The sequence below is a fragment of the Mastigoproctus giganteus genome, unplaced genomic scaffold (genome assembly GCF_048544385.1).
Source record: "Mastigoproctus giganteus isolate SK-2022 unplaced genomic scaffold, ASM4854438v1 scaffold_16, whole genome shotgun sequence".
NCBI classification, from domain to species: domain Eukaryota; kingdom Metazoa; phylum Arthropoda; class Arachnida; order Uropygi; family Thelyphonidae; genus Mastigoproctus; species Mastigoproctus giganteus.
In genome coordinates, this window is record NW_028328293.1 from 475,415 (window position 1) to 489,837 (window position 14,423).

The following is a 14,423-nucleotide window of genomic DNA, read 5'->3' on the forward strand; positions in this document are numbered from 1 at the left end:
AATCCTATTTTAGTTGCAGGGGGTAATGTTCTTCATTTAAATGATTTACTTAAGATAAAATGCATGAAACGTAAGTATCCTTTGCTTAAAACTTAACCATTGCTTAAAAGTATAAATCCTGACAATCACTCACTGACAGTTCTATCTAACAGATTAGACTGCCTTCCATAACTTCTTTTTGTATATTTTATTCCATATTACTATTAGGTACTCCATGCACTTTAATGAATCACTGACAATGAAACAGATGTAGAAGTTAATTTTCTTATATACCATGTTTATAAGCATATAGCCATGTGATGAAAATGCTTTTAAGTTAAAAAAAGTTATTTTTTGCTTTTCTGACACAAACAAAGCAGTTTTGCAATTACAAACAGCAATGAAGGAGCTTGTGACAGTCACTACATTTGATTTTACAAATAAAATAAATTAAAGAATCACTTAACTAAGAATTAAGTTTTTTTTTTAGTATATAAAGAATTCCATGGCTTTTCCTTTTCAAAACCTCTTTTTTAATTTTAAGTAAAGGGAAATATTGCTTATTCTTTTTCTCTCAGAGAGATATGAAAACCCAATAACACCCTTTTATGAAAAGTTATTTAACTCAGTCTTGCCAGTTATTGAACTGAAGTCTTGTCTAGATGGTCCTGCATTGCTTCTTTAACCCAGTGACTCCACTACTTTCCCCAGAACAGAAGTTAAACTAACCGAATTGTAATTACTTGTCACCCTTTGAATTAGGGATACATCTGCAATTCTCCAGTCCGCGGAGACCTATCTGAAGGCACCTCCATGGCCAGGAGCAGCAGTGCATAGCACACGCTTCTTGATTAGACTGGGGTTCGAGCCCATGAACACCAAACAGGGAGGATGCAGAAAAGTCACGGAATGACCACCGCATGTCCCTGGAGCAATATGGCCTTAGTTGCTAATGCTCCTAAAAACCAAATAACAAACCTCCCTGAATCCAAGGATGCTTTCATAATTATGGCTAAAGGTTTGCTTACTTGCTTTGCTGCCTCCCTTAATATAACTGGATAGATCCCATTCACCCCAGGTGCCTTTTTCACGTTTAGCTTTAACAATTTCTCCTCTACTTAGCTCTCAGTTATTACAAAATCATTTAGCTCCCTGCCAGAGTTTGACAAACTTCTGGCATTCTCCTCCCTGAATAACTCCTCGTGCAAATGTAGATGCAAAATACTCATTCAGTTTGTCAGCTACCTAAGCAGGATTATCAATACTTAATTCCATTCATTCCTAGAAAGACCAATGTGATTCAACCCCCCCTTCCTTCTACTGTTTACATAAGCAAAGAAGTCTTTGCTGTTTTCCTTTGCTTGTGTTACTTCTTGTAAGCTGCCTTACTTGCCTAATCTCCATTTTGACTTGATTGCAGACTAGCTTATATCTACTGTAGGCATCTGTATCACCTGATAAATTATATGCATTTTTCTTCACTGAGTTATTTTTTTTGCTGAGGCAAGAATTTCATCTGACAGCCATTTAGGTCTATGCCTTGAACTGCATCTCTTAAGTCTAATAGCTTCTACCTGGAAGCTTTGAATTTAGAATTTGCTGTTGCTAACTTCATCAGTTGGTCCCATTATAAAGAATTTCAAAACTGTCTCAGACCAAAACCCTTTTCCTTACCTTTGACACCTTAAGTAAATTCCATATAAATGCACTACGATCACTGCCACCTTTTGGTTTTTTAACTGCATGAAATTGCTGCTGATAATGAGTATTGCTTTCTCTTGTTGCTGCTCAAACATGCTGGTTTATTTATTTTGTTTAAATCCTCATTTTAAAAATGCTGATGGCATTTTTCCTGTTGCTGAGACAACATGCATTAGAGGGCATAAATTCAAATTGAGGAAGGATGGATAGAAGTGAGGTGATACATGATACATGATAGAAGTGAGGAAGTTTACCTTTGGCTAGAGGGTAGTTGACTGTTGGAACAAACTTCGATCTATTGCTGTGGAGGTGAGAAGTTTGATTAAATTCAAGGAAGAAACTATTGGAGGGGGATGGCCAAGCGATGTGGGAAGGGTTTTTTTTGGCTGATTCTGTCTAAGCTTGCTTTCTTGCATCATTTGCCACTGCTAATACTACTACTACTATTTCTTTTGTTATAGCTAATAAAAATAAAGAAAATTTTTATTTATTAACCAATAATAATTATCGTTTTATTTAAAGTTACATTTTTTACCTATCTAAAATTGTGATATTTCCTCCTGTGATTCCCCTGTATGTTATTATTAGTACTTCAAATAAGATATTCCAATAAAAGAAATAACCGGTGATTCCCCTGCATGTTATTATTAGTACTTCAAATAAGATATTCCAATAAAAAAAATAATAACCACGGGAATTTCGATGGGAAGTTTGTCCAATGAATATTTCATGCTGAAATCTTTGTTTCGGCAATGCATTCAATGATAGAAACACTATGGTCATACAATAGTATGAGATGTACTTAATTAAAATAGTTTCTAGCGTTATGCACATGCGCTTTTAAAGGTGCTAGTAAGAATTGCTAGCAGGAATAACTTTTCACTAATTAACCCAGGTATAATAATTCATTACATCAAACGAAATGTAATTTCTGAAAAAAAAAAATTAACATTTGAAATAAGACATTAACAATCCAATTTTTATCTACAAAATTTTGTTTAACAAAAATTGCAAGAGTGCAAATACCTTGATGGAACTTCGAGCGCGAACCTAGCGAAAATGCTAAATTACCTGAAAAACGGATCGTCGTTGAAATCACCCATCATGGAACGAAACAGAGACATTTTTGGTCAATCCAAATTTCCCAGTTGTTACACAGTCAGTTATAAATATAACTTAAATTACAATATATATATATATATTTTTTTTTTGTTTATTATTATTATTATTTTTTTGTTCTTTGCAAAGTATAGTTAAGTCACAGTCTCAGCTGGCCAGTATCTCAGTGCAAATTTAGTAAGGCCGAACCATTGGCCAAACTATAGGAAATCCAGAAAGAAGCGTCAAAATACACAAACTACGAAGAAACGTAATAACAATTAAACAACATAAATTCACCTACTGTTAACCTTGACTACAATTGAAATAAATAAAAACCACACTGAATCATTTACACTTCTCAATTACGCCACCGACGATCTAAAAGTAACACGTATAAATCGAGAAACTCCGCGAACGCTATTTACGTATTTTCAGAGTGCCACTCTTGTTTCGCCCTCTATTGTTTGTTTCACAGACTACTACTCGTGGTTTATTTACTTTAACTAAATGAATCAGAATGGCTGCTGGTCCTATAGCAGAACGAAATCAAGGTATGTTAAAAGCATTATGTATAACCATATAAAATTAATTGTAATTCTGTCTTTAAAGATGGTTTCTGTAGAGTGCTAGGGAAGTGTAGCGATTAATGCAAACGTAAATTCTTTAAAAAAAGAAGAGTGAAAACAGAAGTGGAATGGGTTGCTAAGGCCGTCAGCGTATGGTATTTTAACCGGAGCGAAATTTTAGTATTAGCACCCCAACTAGTTTTTGAATATTTTCTTACTACATTTACACCCCAGCTCCCATCAGAATTCCATACCTATTATTAGTTTGATATATATACACTCAACAAACAAAGAACTGCTAGTGAGTGCTGAGGAACAAAAAATAAAGTTATTATTATTATTATTATTATTAGCCATATGGTACAAGGAAGCCTGAGGCTTATGCTGCACCAGCGGAAAAAAAAAAATTCCCAAATTACCCCCTGAGAGAGGAGAGAGAGAGAGAGAGAGAGAAGTAGAAAGGAATCACCAACAAAGAGGAGAATGATGATATCCAGCTCAGGACCCTGGGTTTGCCAAGCCCATACTCACCAGATGTGAGCCCCCGGGGTTAGTTTGAAGGTGTGAGATGAAGAAATCAGAATAGGTGGTTGGTTTAAGCCGAACACAATTGAGATATATTAAGAGCATTGTTTATAAACATATAAAATTACGTTTTCAAGCATGCACTTAGTAAAAATTACCCAGTGAATCTTGAAAACAGTACATCTCCGAAAGTTCAAACAGTTTGCTGCACTCTTCAGTTTCTTTCAAGAGCATTTTCATCTGTAATATATTCCATCAGATTGATATATATACACCATGTATACACTCAACAAACAAAGAACTGCTAGTGAGTGCTGAGGAACAAAAAATAAAGTTTGAAGGTGTAGTATTAACTGGGTGCACTGCAATAGACTGAGCAGCACATTGAAACTAAGGCAGCGCACCCAGTTGATGTAGATAGAAAGTGCAATGTTGAGTCAGTTTGGTGATGTAAGCACTGAGAAAACAAGAGTGATAATAGGAGTATGTTTTTTGGTCACATCACTGTGATAAGTATAACACAATAGTACAAACAAATAGCACAGGCCAGCAAATCAGAGTTTATTATAATGAGGGATTTTAACTTACCAATATTGACTAGAAGTTGTGGGTTGGTCACTCACACTGTAGTAGAACTTTTCTAGATTTATTGGGTGCTGTTTTCTACAGCAGCAGCATGTTAGAGAGACAACAGTAGAAAGCAACATGCTTGATTTGATGATTTTGGTGACCCTACATACATTAAGCATCTCCAGATAACCACTGCCACGTAGTGGTTCTTTAGTATAAAGAACCACTGGATGGCAGTAATCATAATACAGGGTTGTTAAAATTAAAGTATCCCTATGTAGAGGGCTCTGGAGGGAGTTCCAAGGTTTGTATGGAAGAGAAATTTGGACAACGGTACAATAAATTAGAAAACAGGCCTTGTGCGTCGGGTTGCATTATATCATCAAAGTTTCTTGCGATGACCGACTAACTGGTTAAAATAAATTTATTAAAATAAAAATGATATATACATAAGATAAAACAGAAATAAACTTATTTCTGTAAAAATAAATTTATTTTAACCAATTAGTCGGTCTTCGCAAGAAACTTTGATGAGGTACAATAAAGAATGCATTCATAACTTATTGGGAAAAAAAATTTTGTTGCTATATGGTGCTGTGGCAATACAAATCACTTGAACAGTGCTAAAGTTGTTCAACGTGTCCTCCATTTTGATCAACAACAGTTTCCATTCAAAGAACAGTAATTTCTACAGCAGAACGTAACATGTCAACTGGAATAGCCAGCACATGACGTCTAATGCTGTCCTTCAGTTCTGCTAGAGTTTGACATTATTCCCGATACACCTGGTTCTTCAAAAAACTCCACAACCAGGAGTCACATGGGGTGAGGTCAGGTGATCAGGGTGGCCAAGATGTCTGGAAAAAATGGCTGATGACCCGTTCATCTGTAAAGTGTTGCATTAGCAATCTTTGGACAGAACAGTGGGTGTGGGGTGGCTCACCATCTTGCATGAATATGGTATACTGAAGGCACCCACGTTGTTGCACCTTTTGTATTGTGAAATTTTCCAAATTTCATAATATCATTGTCCAGTGACGGAACAGGTGCAGGGTCCAGTCGGTGTTACCTGTTCAAAAAAATATGGCCCAATCATGAATGTGGCCGTAATCCACACTGCACTGTCACTTTTGGAGAATGCAACGGGACCTCTTGGATAACTCGAGGGTTTTCTGTTGCCCAAATGCAACAGTTGTGCGTATTCACTTTTCGATTTAAGTAGAAGTGGGCTTCATCACTCCAAAGGATGTTCCGTGGCCAAGTGATATCCACTGTCATTCGTTCCAGAAACTGAAGTGCTTATGTGAAACGAATATCTGCATCACTGTGCTTCAGTTTCTGTAGCCTGTGCATCTTGTAAGGATATTACCACAACACATGATGCATTACGAGCCGTACAGTGGAATACTGCTTGTCCACTTCACTAGAAACAGCTGGCACACTTGCGCTACCACATGGAGATCGACTTGATAAATCCCCGACAGCCATAGCCACATCTTCAACACGAGAGGAGTCCACTCGTTTTTGACCTTTACTTGGTTGAACACCAAGATGTCCTTCGCTTCAAATTTTGCAATTATTTTGTGAACAGCACATACAGTCATAGGTCCACGCCTTATGTGCTTCTGATGCCGGAATTCTATGATAGCTGCAGCTGCATTGTGGCTGTTCTGATAGTACAGCTAAATTAATATCTAGCGCCTTTTAAATGCCAAAGTTGTTGGTATTGCTGCTGTAGTGCCGGCAAACGTCTACTATATGATTTTGAAGAGACTGCTTTGCTTTTATACAGTACAGTGGAGCTGAGTAATGGCACTGTGGAAATAACTTATGATTATGCATCTAACATAAGTTATTTGCATAATCGCAAATAAGATAGTTACACGCCATACAGTGACAGATTTTGTAACTAATTTTTTTTTTCCAATAAATGGCGAGCGCATTCTTTATTGTACCTGTTCTCTAAATTTCTCTTCAATACGAGCCTTAGAACTCACTCTAAAATGGAACCAACTGATATTGTTACCTACTGCAAATTTTAAATGGGAAGCATTCAGGAAAATAATTATAGACACTAACTATGCTTTTTATACCAAATACTGTTTCTCAATTTAAATGGATGTCAAACCTTCCCTCATGCAGTATGACTGATGTCTTTTGAGGTTATGATGAACACCATAGCGAGATTTAAACTTCCTTACGTTTCGAGGGTACAGGTCTAAAATGATGTTTGCAGGCTGGCCGCTAGTTAGTACACAGGACCAAACCTATTGGTAACTCTGCAGGAGGCCTCCAGCTAGTATATAACCTTGCTACCTCTACTCTGCCAGATAGTAACTGGAGTCCGAGTAGTGTGTATGCGGGGGGAACATTGTCGAGGCCAAGTTATGTCAAAGATCAGGGTATAATATTTCATAATATCGTACGCCATATCCAAAAATTTCATTACTTTATACAGCATGTCCCTCCCCCACTTTTTATTACTATTGAATTCACCATAAATAGTCAAACTAATAGAGCAAGCCTATCTGTGAAAAGATCAAAATCTCCCAAACACTTCCTAGTTCATTTCAAAAATATACATGGTCTCAGTTCTAATCTCAATGATGTCCATTTCCACTTACAGTCTGCCAAACCCCATGTACTTTTTCTGACAGAATCTCAGTTATCGGTTGATTCAACTACTGCTCATCTCAGTTGTCCAAATTATTCGTTGTATATTCCTTTCACCTCAAAGGTGGTACTTGTGGATTTGTCCATTCCAATATTCCCTGTCAGAGACTTGGTAATTTGGAATCTTCCCTTTTCGATCTTCTCTAACTTAAAATCTCTCTACCTCATTCTGTCATATTCATCTGTTGTCTCTACTGTTCTCCCAACTCCAGTAATCATTTGGAACTATGACTTCTTCTCTTTGCAACTTGACTTTCTTCATTCCAACTTTCCTAATAGTAAGGTAATTTTTCTTGAGGTTTTTAAGTTCGCAACTCCAGCTGGCTTCCGTTTTCTGGACACATAGACTCAGCTGGTCAAGATGCTGAAGCTTTTGCAATTAATAATGACCTTGCATGGATTGTTCATTTACCTACCAGAATACTAACAATCCTAACCATATAGCCAACATGCTTCATCTTCTCACAAACAGCCCTTCTAAGTACTTGGTCGAAGTGAGTGGTCCTTTAGGCATCTCAGATCACAACTTGGTGATTGTCTCTTCTCCAATGGAGCCTTTATCTCATGGCTATTTCCAACCTTGTGTTATTTGGCATTGCAAGAATGCAAAATGGGATGACCTGCGAGATTTTTTTTCCTTGGTCAGATTACTATTTCAAAACTTCTGATGTCAGTATTTGCTCAGACTGTGTCAGTGAAATTATTCTTGTAGGAATGGAATCCTTTATCCCACACTCCACTTTGAAATCTCGTCCTTTATCCAAACCTTGGTTTTCCAATAAATGTTCTAAAGCTGTTGAAGAGAAGAATGTTGCATATCGTAATTGGCTTGTTTCTAATTCTTCAGTGTCATTTTCTGCCTACACCAAAGCTCGCAACAATTGTAAAGCAGTTATTAATCAGTCCAAACTAGAGTTTGAACAAGCCAAGATTAGAAAACTTGCTTCTTGCCCTATTGGTAGCCGAGCATTCTGGTCTCTTGCCAAAGCTATTGGCTACAACTTTTGCCCATCTCTGCTCCCACCTCTATCAAAACTGGAAGTTCTGTTGTCACTTCAGCCAAGGATAAAGCTGACCTGCTAGCATCCCATTTTTCTTTCACCTCCTGTATTAATGATATTGGTAAAACATCTCCCACCATTCCCAACATGCTCCATTCAATGCCTCCTGTGGTCTTCCGTCAGAAGGATTTCGACGAATCTTGATGCTAAGAAAGCTCCAGGTCCTGATGGTATTTCTCCACTCGTTCTCAAAACCTGTGCTCCTGAACTTACTCCTGTTCTTTTCCACCTTTTTTCATTTTCTTATTCCAAAGGTGTTTTTCCTTCTGCTTGGAAATTTGCTCATATCCAGCCAGTTCCTAAAAAGGGTGATAAATCCCTCCCATCCAATTATCGTCCCATTGCAATTACTTGTACTCTTTCTAAAGTAATGGAGAAATCAATTAACCGCCAACTCTTAAACTACCTAGAAACCTTCTGTCTGATCAATGATCACCACTATGAACTCCGTCAGTGTTGACCCACTGGTGATATTCTGGCTTATGTTACCCATTTATGGACAAATTCAATGGAAAAATTCGGGGATTCACAAGCAGTTGCTCTTGACATCTCAAAGGCTTTCGAATGTGTTTGGCATAAAGGTCTCCTAAACAAGCTTCCATCTTATGGTTTGCCAACTGTTTTTTGTAATTGTTTATCCAGTTTTCTCTCAGATCGCTCACTGAGTATGATGGTAGATGGCTCTCTATCTTCTATTTTTTCCACTAATGCTGGTTTCCCCCAAGGTTCAGTTCTTTCCCCCACTCTTTTCCTCTTGTATATTAATGACCTTCTATTGACTGGAAATCCAATCCGTAGTTTTTCATTGCATTCCACTTTCAAGTTTGAGAAACCTCACCCTGCTCAATCAGCTTCAACTTCTCAAATATCCGCTACCAATTCCTTAAATGCTGATCTCCAGGTAATTCTCCAGTGTGCCAAAGACAACTTAGTTGATTTCAATCCTTCTAAAACTCAGTCCTGTTTTATATCTCAGAAAAAGCTTCCATCTTCTGCTCCTATGCTTATCTTTGGTGACACTTTGATTTCTAGGTAAGATTATATATCTCTTTTGGTGATTATCCTGACTTCTAATCTCTCTTGGCACATGCACATTACAAATATTGCTTTCTCTGCATCTAAAAAAACTTGGTTTTCTCTTTTGCTCTCGGCATGACCTTTCTTCCAAACAGCTGTTCACTCTGTACAAATCACAAATCCGCCCTACCATGGAATATTGTTTCCACATCTGGGGCGGTGCCCCCAAAACCCCTCCCAGGCATCTAGATTCCATTCAGAAGAGGGCAGTTAGGTTAATTAATGATTCATCTCTAACAGTCTCTCCACTCTGTTCTCATAGATGTACTGTTTCTGCTGCATGCCTTTTCTACAGATACTTCCATGGGCACCGTTCTTCTGAATTGGCTTCTATAATTCCCACTTTCTCTTTCAAAACATTCCAAACACCAGCCAACAACCATTTACTGGCCAACTTCAGTCTGACACAAAGAACTTTTCATCTTCCTCTTTTATTCATTCAACTGCCGTTTTCTGGAACAACCTTTTTTCAAATGTATTTCCTGAAAATTACAGTCTACAGAGGTTCGTCTAATGTCAACAAATATCTTCTTTCATTTTCTCAACCTCCAACCCTTGCATGGTACTAAGTACTATAGGTTCTAATACCTCTCGTGTTTGGGGTTTTCATAAAAAAAAAAATAATAATAAAGAAAGATGAACTGATGAAATTAATGATAGAGAAGAAAAATGCACCTACAGTAATTATAAACTAATCTGTAATCAAGTCAAGAAGGGGTATTAGGCAAGCTAAAGTAGATCTATGATTAAGAAGAAGAAATCTTTGATTAAGAATGCAAATAGTTCTTTACTCATAGTAAAACTGTGTGGAAAAGGATGAACCCACATTGCCCCTCTATGTAAAATTCGCATAACTATTGAGCAGGACTGCTCCTGCTCCGGTTGCTGACAATATTTCATCTAAAATCACATGTAAAGAAGGTTTTAGTGATGGAAATACCATATGTATACAGAGTTATGACTGAGAGCTGAATGATTTTGTGATATAAATGAGAAGAAAGTGGAAGAGAAATTTTTGTAGTTAAAAGTAAATAAGTCACCTGGGAGTAATGGAATCTGTCCAGTTTTATTAAAAGATAGTAAGCAAATCATTGTCCAGAATTATGATTCTATCCTTGGATTCAGGAGCGGTCCTAGACATTGGAAGTGTGGTGTAGATGTCTCTTATCATAAAGAGCTGGATAAATGTGTAATCCACCTCTTTATTATAGAAGAGAAAAAATTGGTGTCTGTAGAAAGACATTGCTGGATTGTCTTGATATGAATGCAGTTATATGAAAATCACAATATGGATTTCTTAAGGGTTGATATTGTTGTTGTTGTTATTTGGTTTTTAGGAGCATTAGCAACTAAGGCCATATTGCTCCGGGAATATGCGGTGGTCATTCCCTGACCTTTCCGCATCCTCCGTATTTGGTGGTGACGGGCTCGAACCCCGGTCTAATCAAGAAGCATGTGCTACGCACTGCTGCTCCTTCCCACCTGGCTACGGAGGAGCCCAGGTTGATATTGTTTGACCCATATGATTAGCTATAGTGATGCGGTAACAAAGAAGTGGATGCAAAAAATGATTTTGACATCATACACTTAGATTTCAGTAAAGCCTTTGAAATTGTTCCACATGAAAGCCTGCTATACAAAGTGAACATTGTGGTAAAAAAAAAAAAAAAAAAGGTGAACTGCAGCCATTGTCAACCTACTGCAGGATGGAAGCCTCCTGAACAATTCACGCTGAGGGAAATGGACCATAATCTACCACGCTGGTCTAGTGCGGGTTGGCAGATTGACCGTATTTAGCAGTCCGGGGCTTGAATCACGGTCTACTCAAAGAGCATGTGCTACTGCACTCGCGCTCCTGATCACTCGGCTACGGAGGCCTTGGACAGTGTGGTATTAGGGGCGTAAAAAATGTATTGAAATAAAACTAAGAAAAGGTCATACACTCTTGTCTTCTGTGAATTAATCATAAACTTCTGAATCATACTTTACATATCATTAATGGTTTCCCTTTTCAAATAAAACACCACAGGTAAAAAAAATAGTTGAAAGAAATATTACCTGTCTATTCCATTGAATTCAAAACAGACTTTGACTCTTACAACACTTTCAGTTGCAGTTACTTAGCCTCAGGAAAATAGCCAGTGCACTTAACAAGGAAAAGTTTGATGATTTCCTTGTTAAAGTTGAATAAAACAAGGAAAATACATTTTAAAAACATGGACCATTCTTTTGAGAAATTTTACCCAGCTTTTCTGTTGAATTTGCATTTGTAACCCCCAGGGGCTCACATCTGGTGAGTATGGGCTTGGCACACCTAGGGTCCTGAGCTGGATATCATTATTCTTCTCTTTCTTTGTGATTCCCTTCTATTTCTGACTCTCTCTCTCTCTCTCTTAGGGGTAACTCAGAATTTTTTTTTTTTTTTTTTTTGGCTGGTGTAGCAGACTCAGGCTTCCTTGCACCATATGGCTAATTATAATAATACTGTAATATGATGCAAGAATGAAAGCTTATACAGCATCAGCCAAAAAAAAAAAAAAAACCTTCCCATTTCCCCCATCCATTCAATCCAAATGTTTCTCTAGTTCTGCCTTGAATTTATTTAAGCTGTCAACTTCCACAACGACAGATGGGAGTTTTTTCCACCAATCAACCACCTGTTGGTTGATTGTGCGGTAGTAGCAAACTAGTTTGCCATAGTTCTCATGTTGCCTTTCTTTACCTTAGCCAAGAAAACATCCACCTTACCCATCTATATCCCCTCCAAGAATTTGTTCAATTCTTCCTGGAATTTATTCAAACTACCCACTTCAACAATAATGGATGAATCTTCCAATTGCTGGCTGAAGGCAAATTTCCTCACATCCAACCTGCAACCATCTCTCCTTATTTTTGATTTATGCCTCCTCATGTGTGAAGTCTCAGCAAGAGGAAGAATGCCATTAACATTGAGCTTACTCAATCCATTCAAGTTCTTAAACAACTCAATCAAGAGCTCTTTGCAGGTGCCTAGTCTACAGTGGCTGCAACTTGCAGAACTAAAGCCTTTCTTTGTAAGAGCACCTTTTGTTCCCTGTACCAATCTGGTTGTCCTTCTCTGTACCCATTTCAGCTGATCTACATAATTCATAAAATGAGCCTCCAGACCTGTATACAGTATGCAAGGTGCAGCCTAACCATGGCTTTGTACAAAGTGATAATCAGCTCCTTATTCCTACTAGCAAAGTTTCTGTATATCATTGACAGATCCCCATGAGCTGATCTGGCAGCCTGTCTGCACTTCTCAGAGTAGTTATTTGCAAATTTTTTTATTATGTGGACCAGTACGAAAGTAATGCCTCCTAATATTTTGCTTTCAAAGTGCCGTAGATCATTTCGCAAGTCACTGGGCACTACAGGTATCTAGTTTCACCATACTGAGTGGCTCTGTGATCGGTCTTGTGAGTGCAGCACACGGATAGTTCATAATGGTGGATGTTATAGATTGCGTATCAAGAAAAGAGTGGCATTTGAATTTATTACCAAGGAAGAAGCAAGCATTGCCTATCAAATCCATATGCATATCAAAAATGTTTACGGTGACAATACTGTAGATCTAAGTACCGTTAGATGTTGGGTAAGACACTTTAAGAGTGCAGAAAGTGACATTGTTGACAAGCCCCAAGCAGCTGGCCAGAAACATCAGTGACAACAGATAACAAGAGCTATATCGATGTGCTGATGAAAAAAGATGCCGCATCACAACACTCGAATCGTGCAATGCAATAATTATAGGGAAACCTGCTGTGATAACCATCATAAAGGAACTAGGCTACAACAAGGTTTGGACCCAGTAGGTCCCACAAATGCTGACACGTTAGCACGAAGAAGTGCAGAAAATCATTTGTATGGAACTTCTCCAGCACTACGAGAGTGAAGAAGAGGTTTTTCTTTCATGCATAGTCACGTGACGAAACCTGGGTCCACCGTTATGACCATGAAATGAAGAGACAGTTGCTATACCATTATGACCACAGTGTTATGGTTATATCCTTACTAAAAAGTAAAAATTCCTTAGCTAAATACAAAGATATATGTCCAACAAGTGATTAGAACGTTTGAGCTACTTATTTATCACAGTTGAAACCCTTCTATTCCATTGCATACTCTGTATGTGTTAAGATATTCACGCCAAAATACTGATATAGTATCGGTACAAATAGTGAGTTGTAACTTACAAAATCAAGAGCTAAATTTAAAAATAAGCTAATGAACATGACTGAGCCTGTTCAGACTATTTGTAAAACACAGTTTAATATATTAATTAACCAAAGAGACAGTAAAAATTTCCAAAAAACATATCGTTTCCATGAGCTCAAAATTCTATGTCCTGGCACTTTTAATCCTGTACCCGAGAACCAAGGTAGTCTGCCTGGGGAAAATAGATAACATTGTATAGCAGACATCTTTTAAGGCACAAAAGGTGATATTGTTGTAACATTGGCACTAATAATATTAAGAGTAATAAAGTTGAGGACTTATTTAACAAGTACAGGGCAATTTTGGGAAAAATTTGCAGGTTAGGATTGAATTTGAAAGAGTCTATAATTTTGCAAAATATGATAGGAGGAAGTACCAGGCCTCGATTAACGTGATTTTCAGTTAACGCTATTTGAAAAAATTATACCACTTTTCACTTTACACGATGCTAATTTCCAATTAACGCAATCTTTTTTTTTTTTTTTTATGTGATAGTTGAAAAAGATTTGAATCGCTCATTAAGCTCGCGAGTTGTACGATCAATAAACAAACATTTGCCTGCTGCCCGCCTTGGTGTGTTCCATCAGCCATCGGAAGAAGACGTGTTACTTGTTTGTCTCCTGCTAATAAAGTCAGTTCATACTTTCATAAAAATTTAAATTTTTAAATGAGCCAGATGAAAATGTTACCACAAAGGAGATAACTGTAAAAGAACTTGATGAAATCTTTCATGTCGCATAGAACCTCAAACAAAAGGTTTGAAGTTCTCTGCAATATTTATTGCGCCAGGGCCCAGAGAAGATTTTTGTTGGCTATCGGAAATTGATTGATGAAAAGAGAAAGTCAACACCATTCAAATATATCCGCAAGTCATTTCTTCATTGTGTATTTTATGTCAGAGGTTCCCAAACTTTCTCGTTTCACAGCGTCC

At 37.5% G+C, this 14,423-nt stretch overlaps 2 protein-coding genes across 3 annotated transcripts in view; one reads left to right on the top strand and one right to left on the bottom strand.

The window, feature by feature from the left end:
- Positions 1-3,207, bottom strand: part of LOC150074886 (myeloid leukemia factor 1-like) — a 149,590-nt gene extending 146,383 nt beyond the window's left edge. Inside the window, exon 1 of one of the 2 annotated variants that reach the window (XM_090389425.1) lies at positions 3,083-3,207. Coding sequence is in view for 1 of the 2 variants with exons in the window: in XM_090389424.1 (XP_090245550.1) it covers positions 2,752-2,804 (53 nt within the window). In the remaining variant the exon portion in view is untranslated. Of the gene's footprint in view, positions 1-2,751; positions 2,884-3,082 lie in introns of those variants that run through there. The other variant, XM_090389424.1, reaches the window with a different exon arrangement.
- Positions 3,208-3,230: 23 nt separating this feature from the next.
- The window catches only part of Spx (Spliceosomal protein on the X), a 232,782-nt gene continuing 221,589 nt past the window's right edge, over positions 3,231-14,423 (top strand). The window contains exon 1 of the mRNA XM_090389423.1: positions 3,231-3,332. Within this exon, the coding sequence (XP_090245549.1) occupies positions 3,299-3,332 (34 nt within the window). The 5' untranslated portion in view covers positions 3,231-3,298. The remainder of the gene's footprint in view (positions 3,333-14,423) is intronic.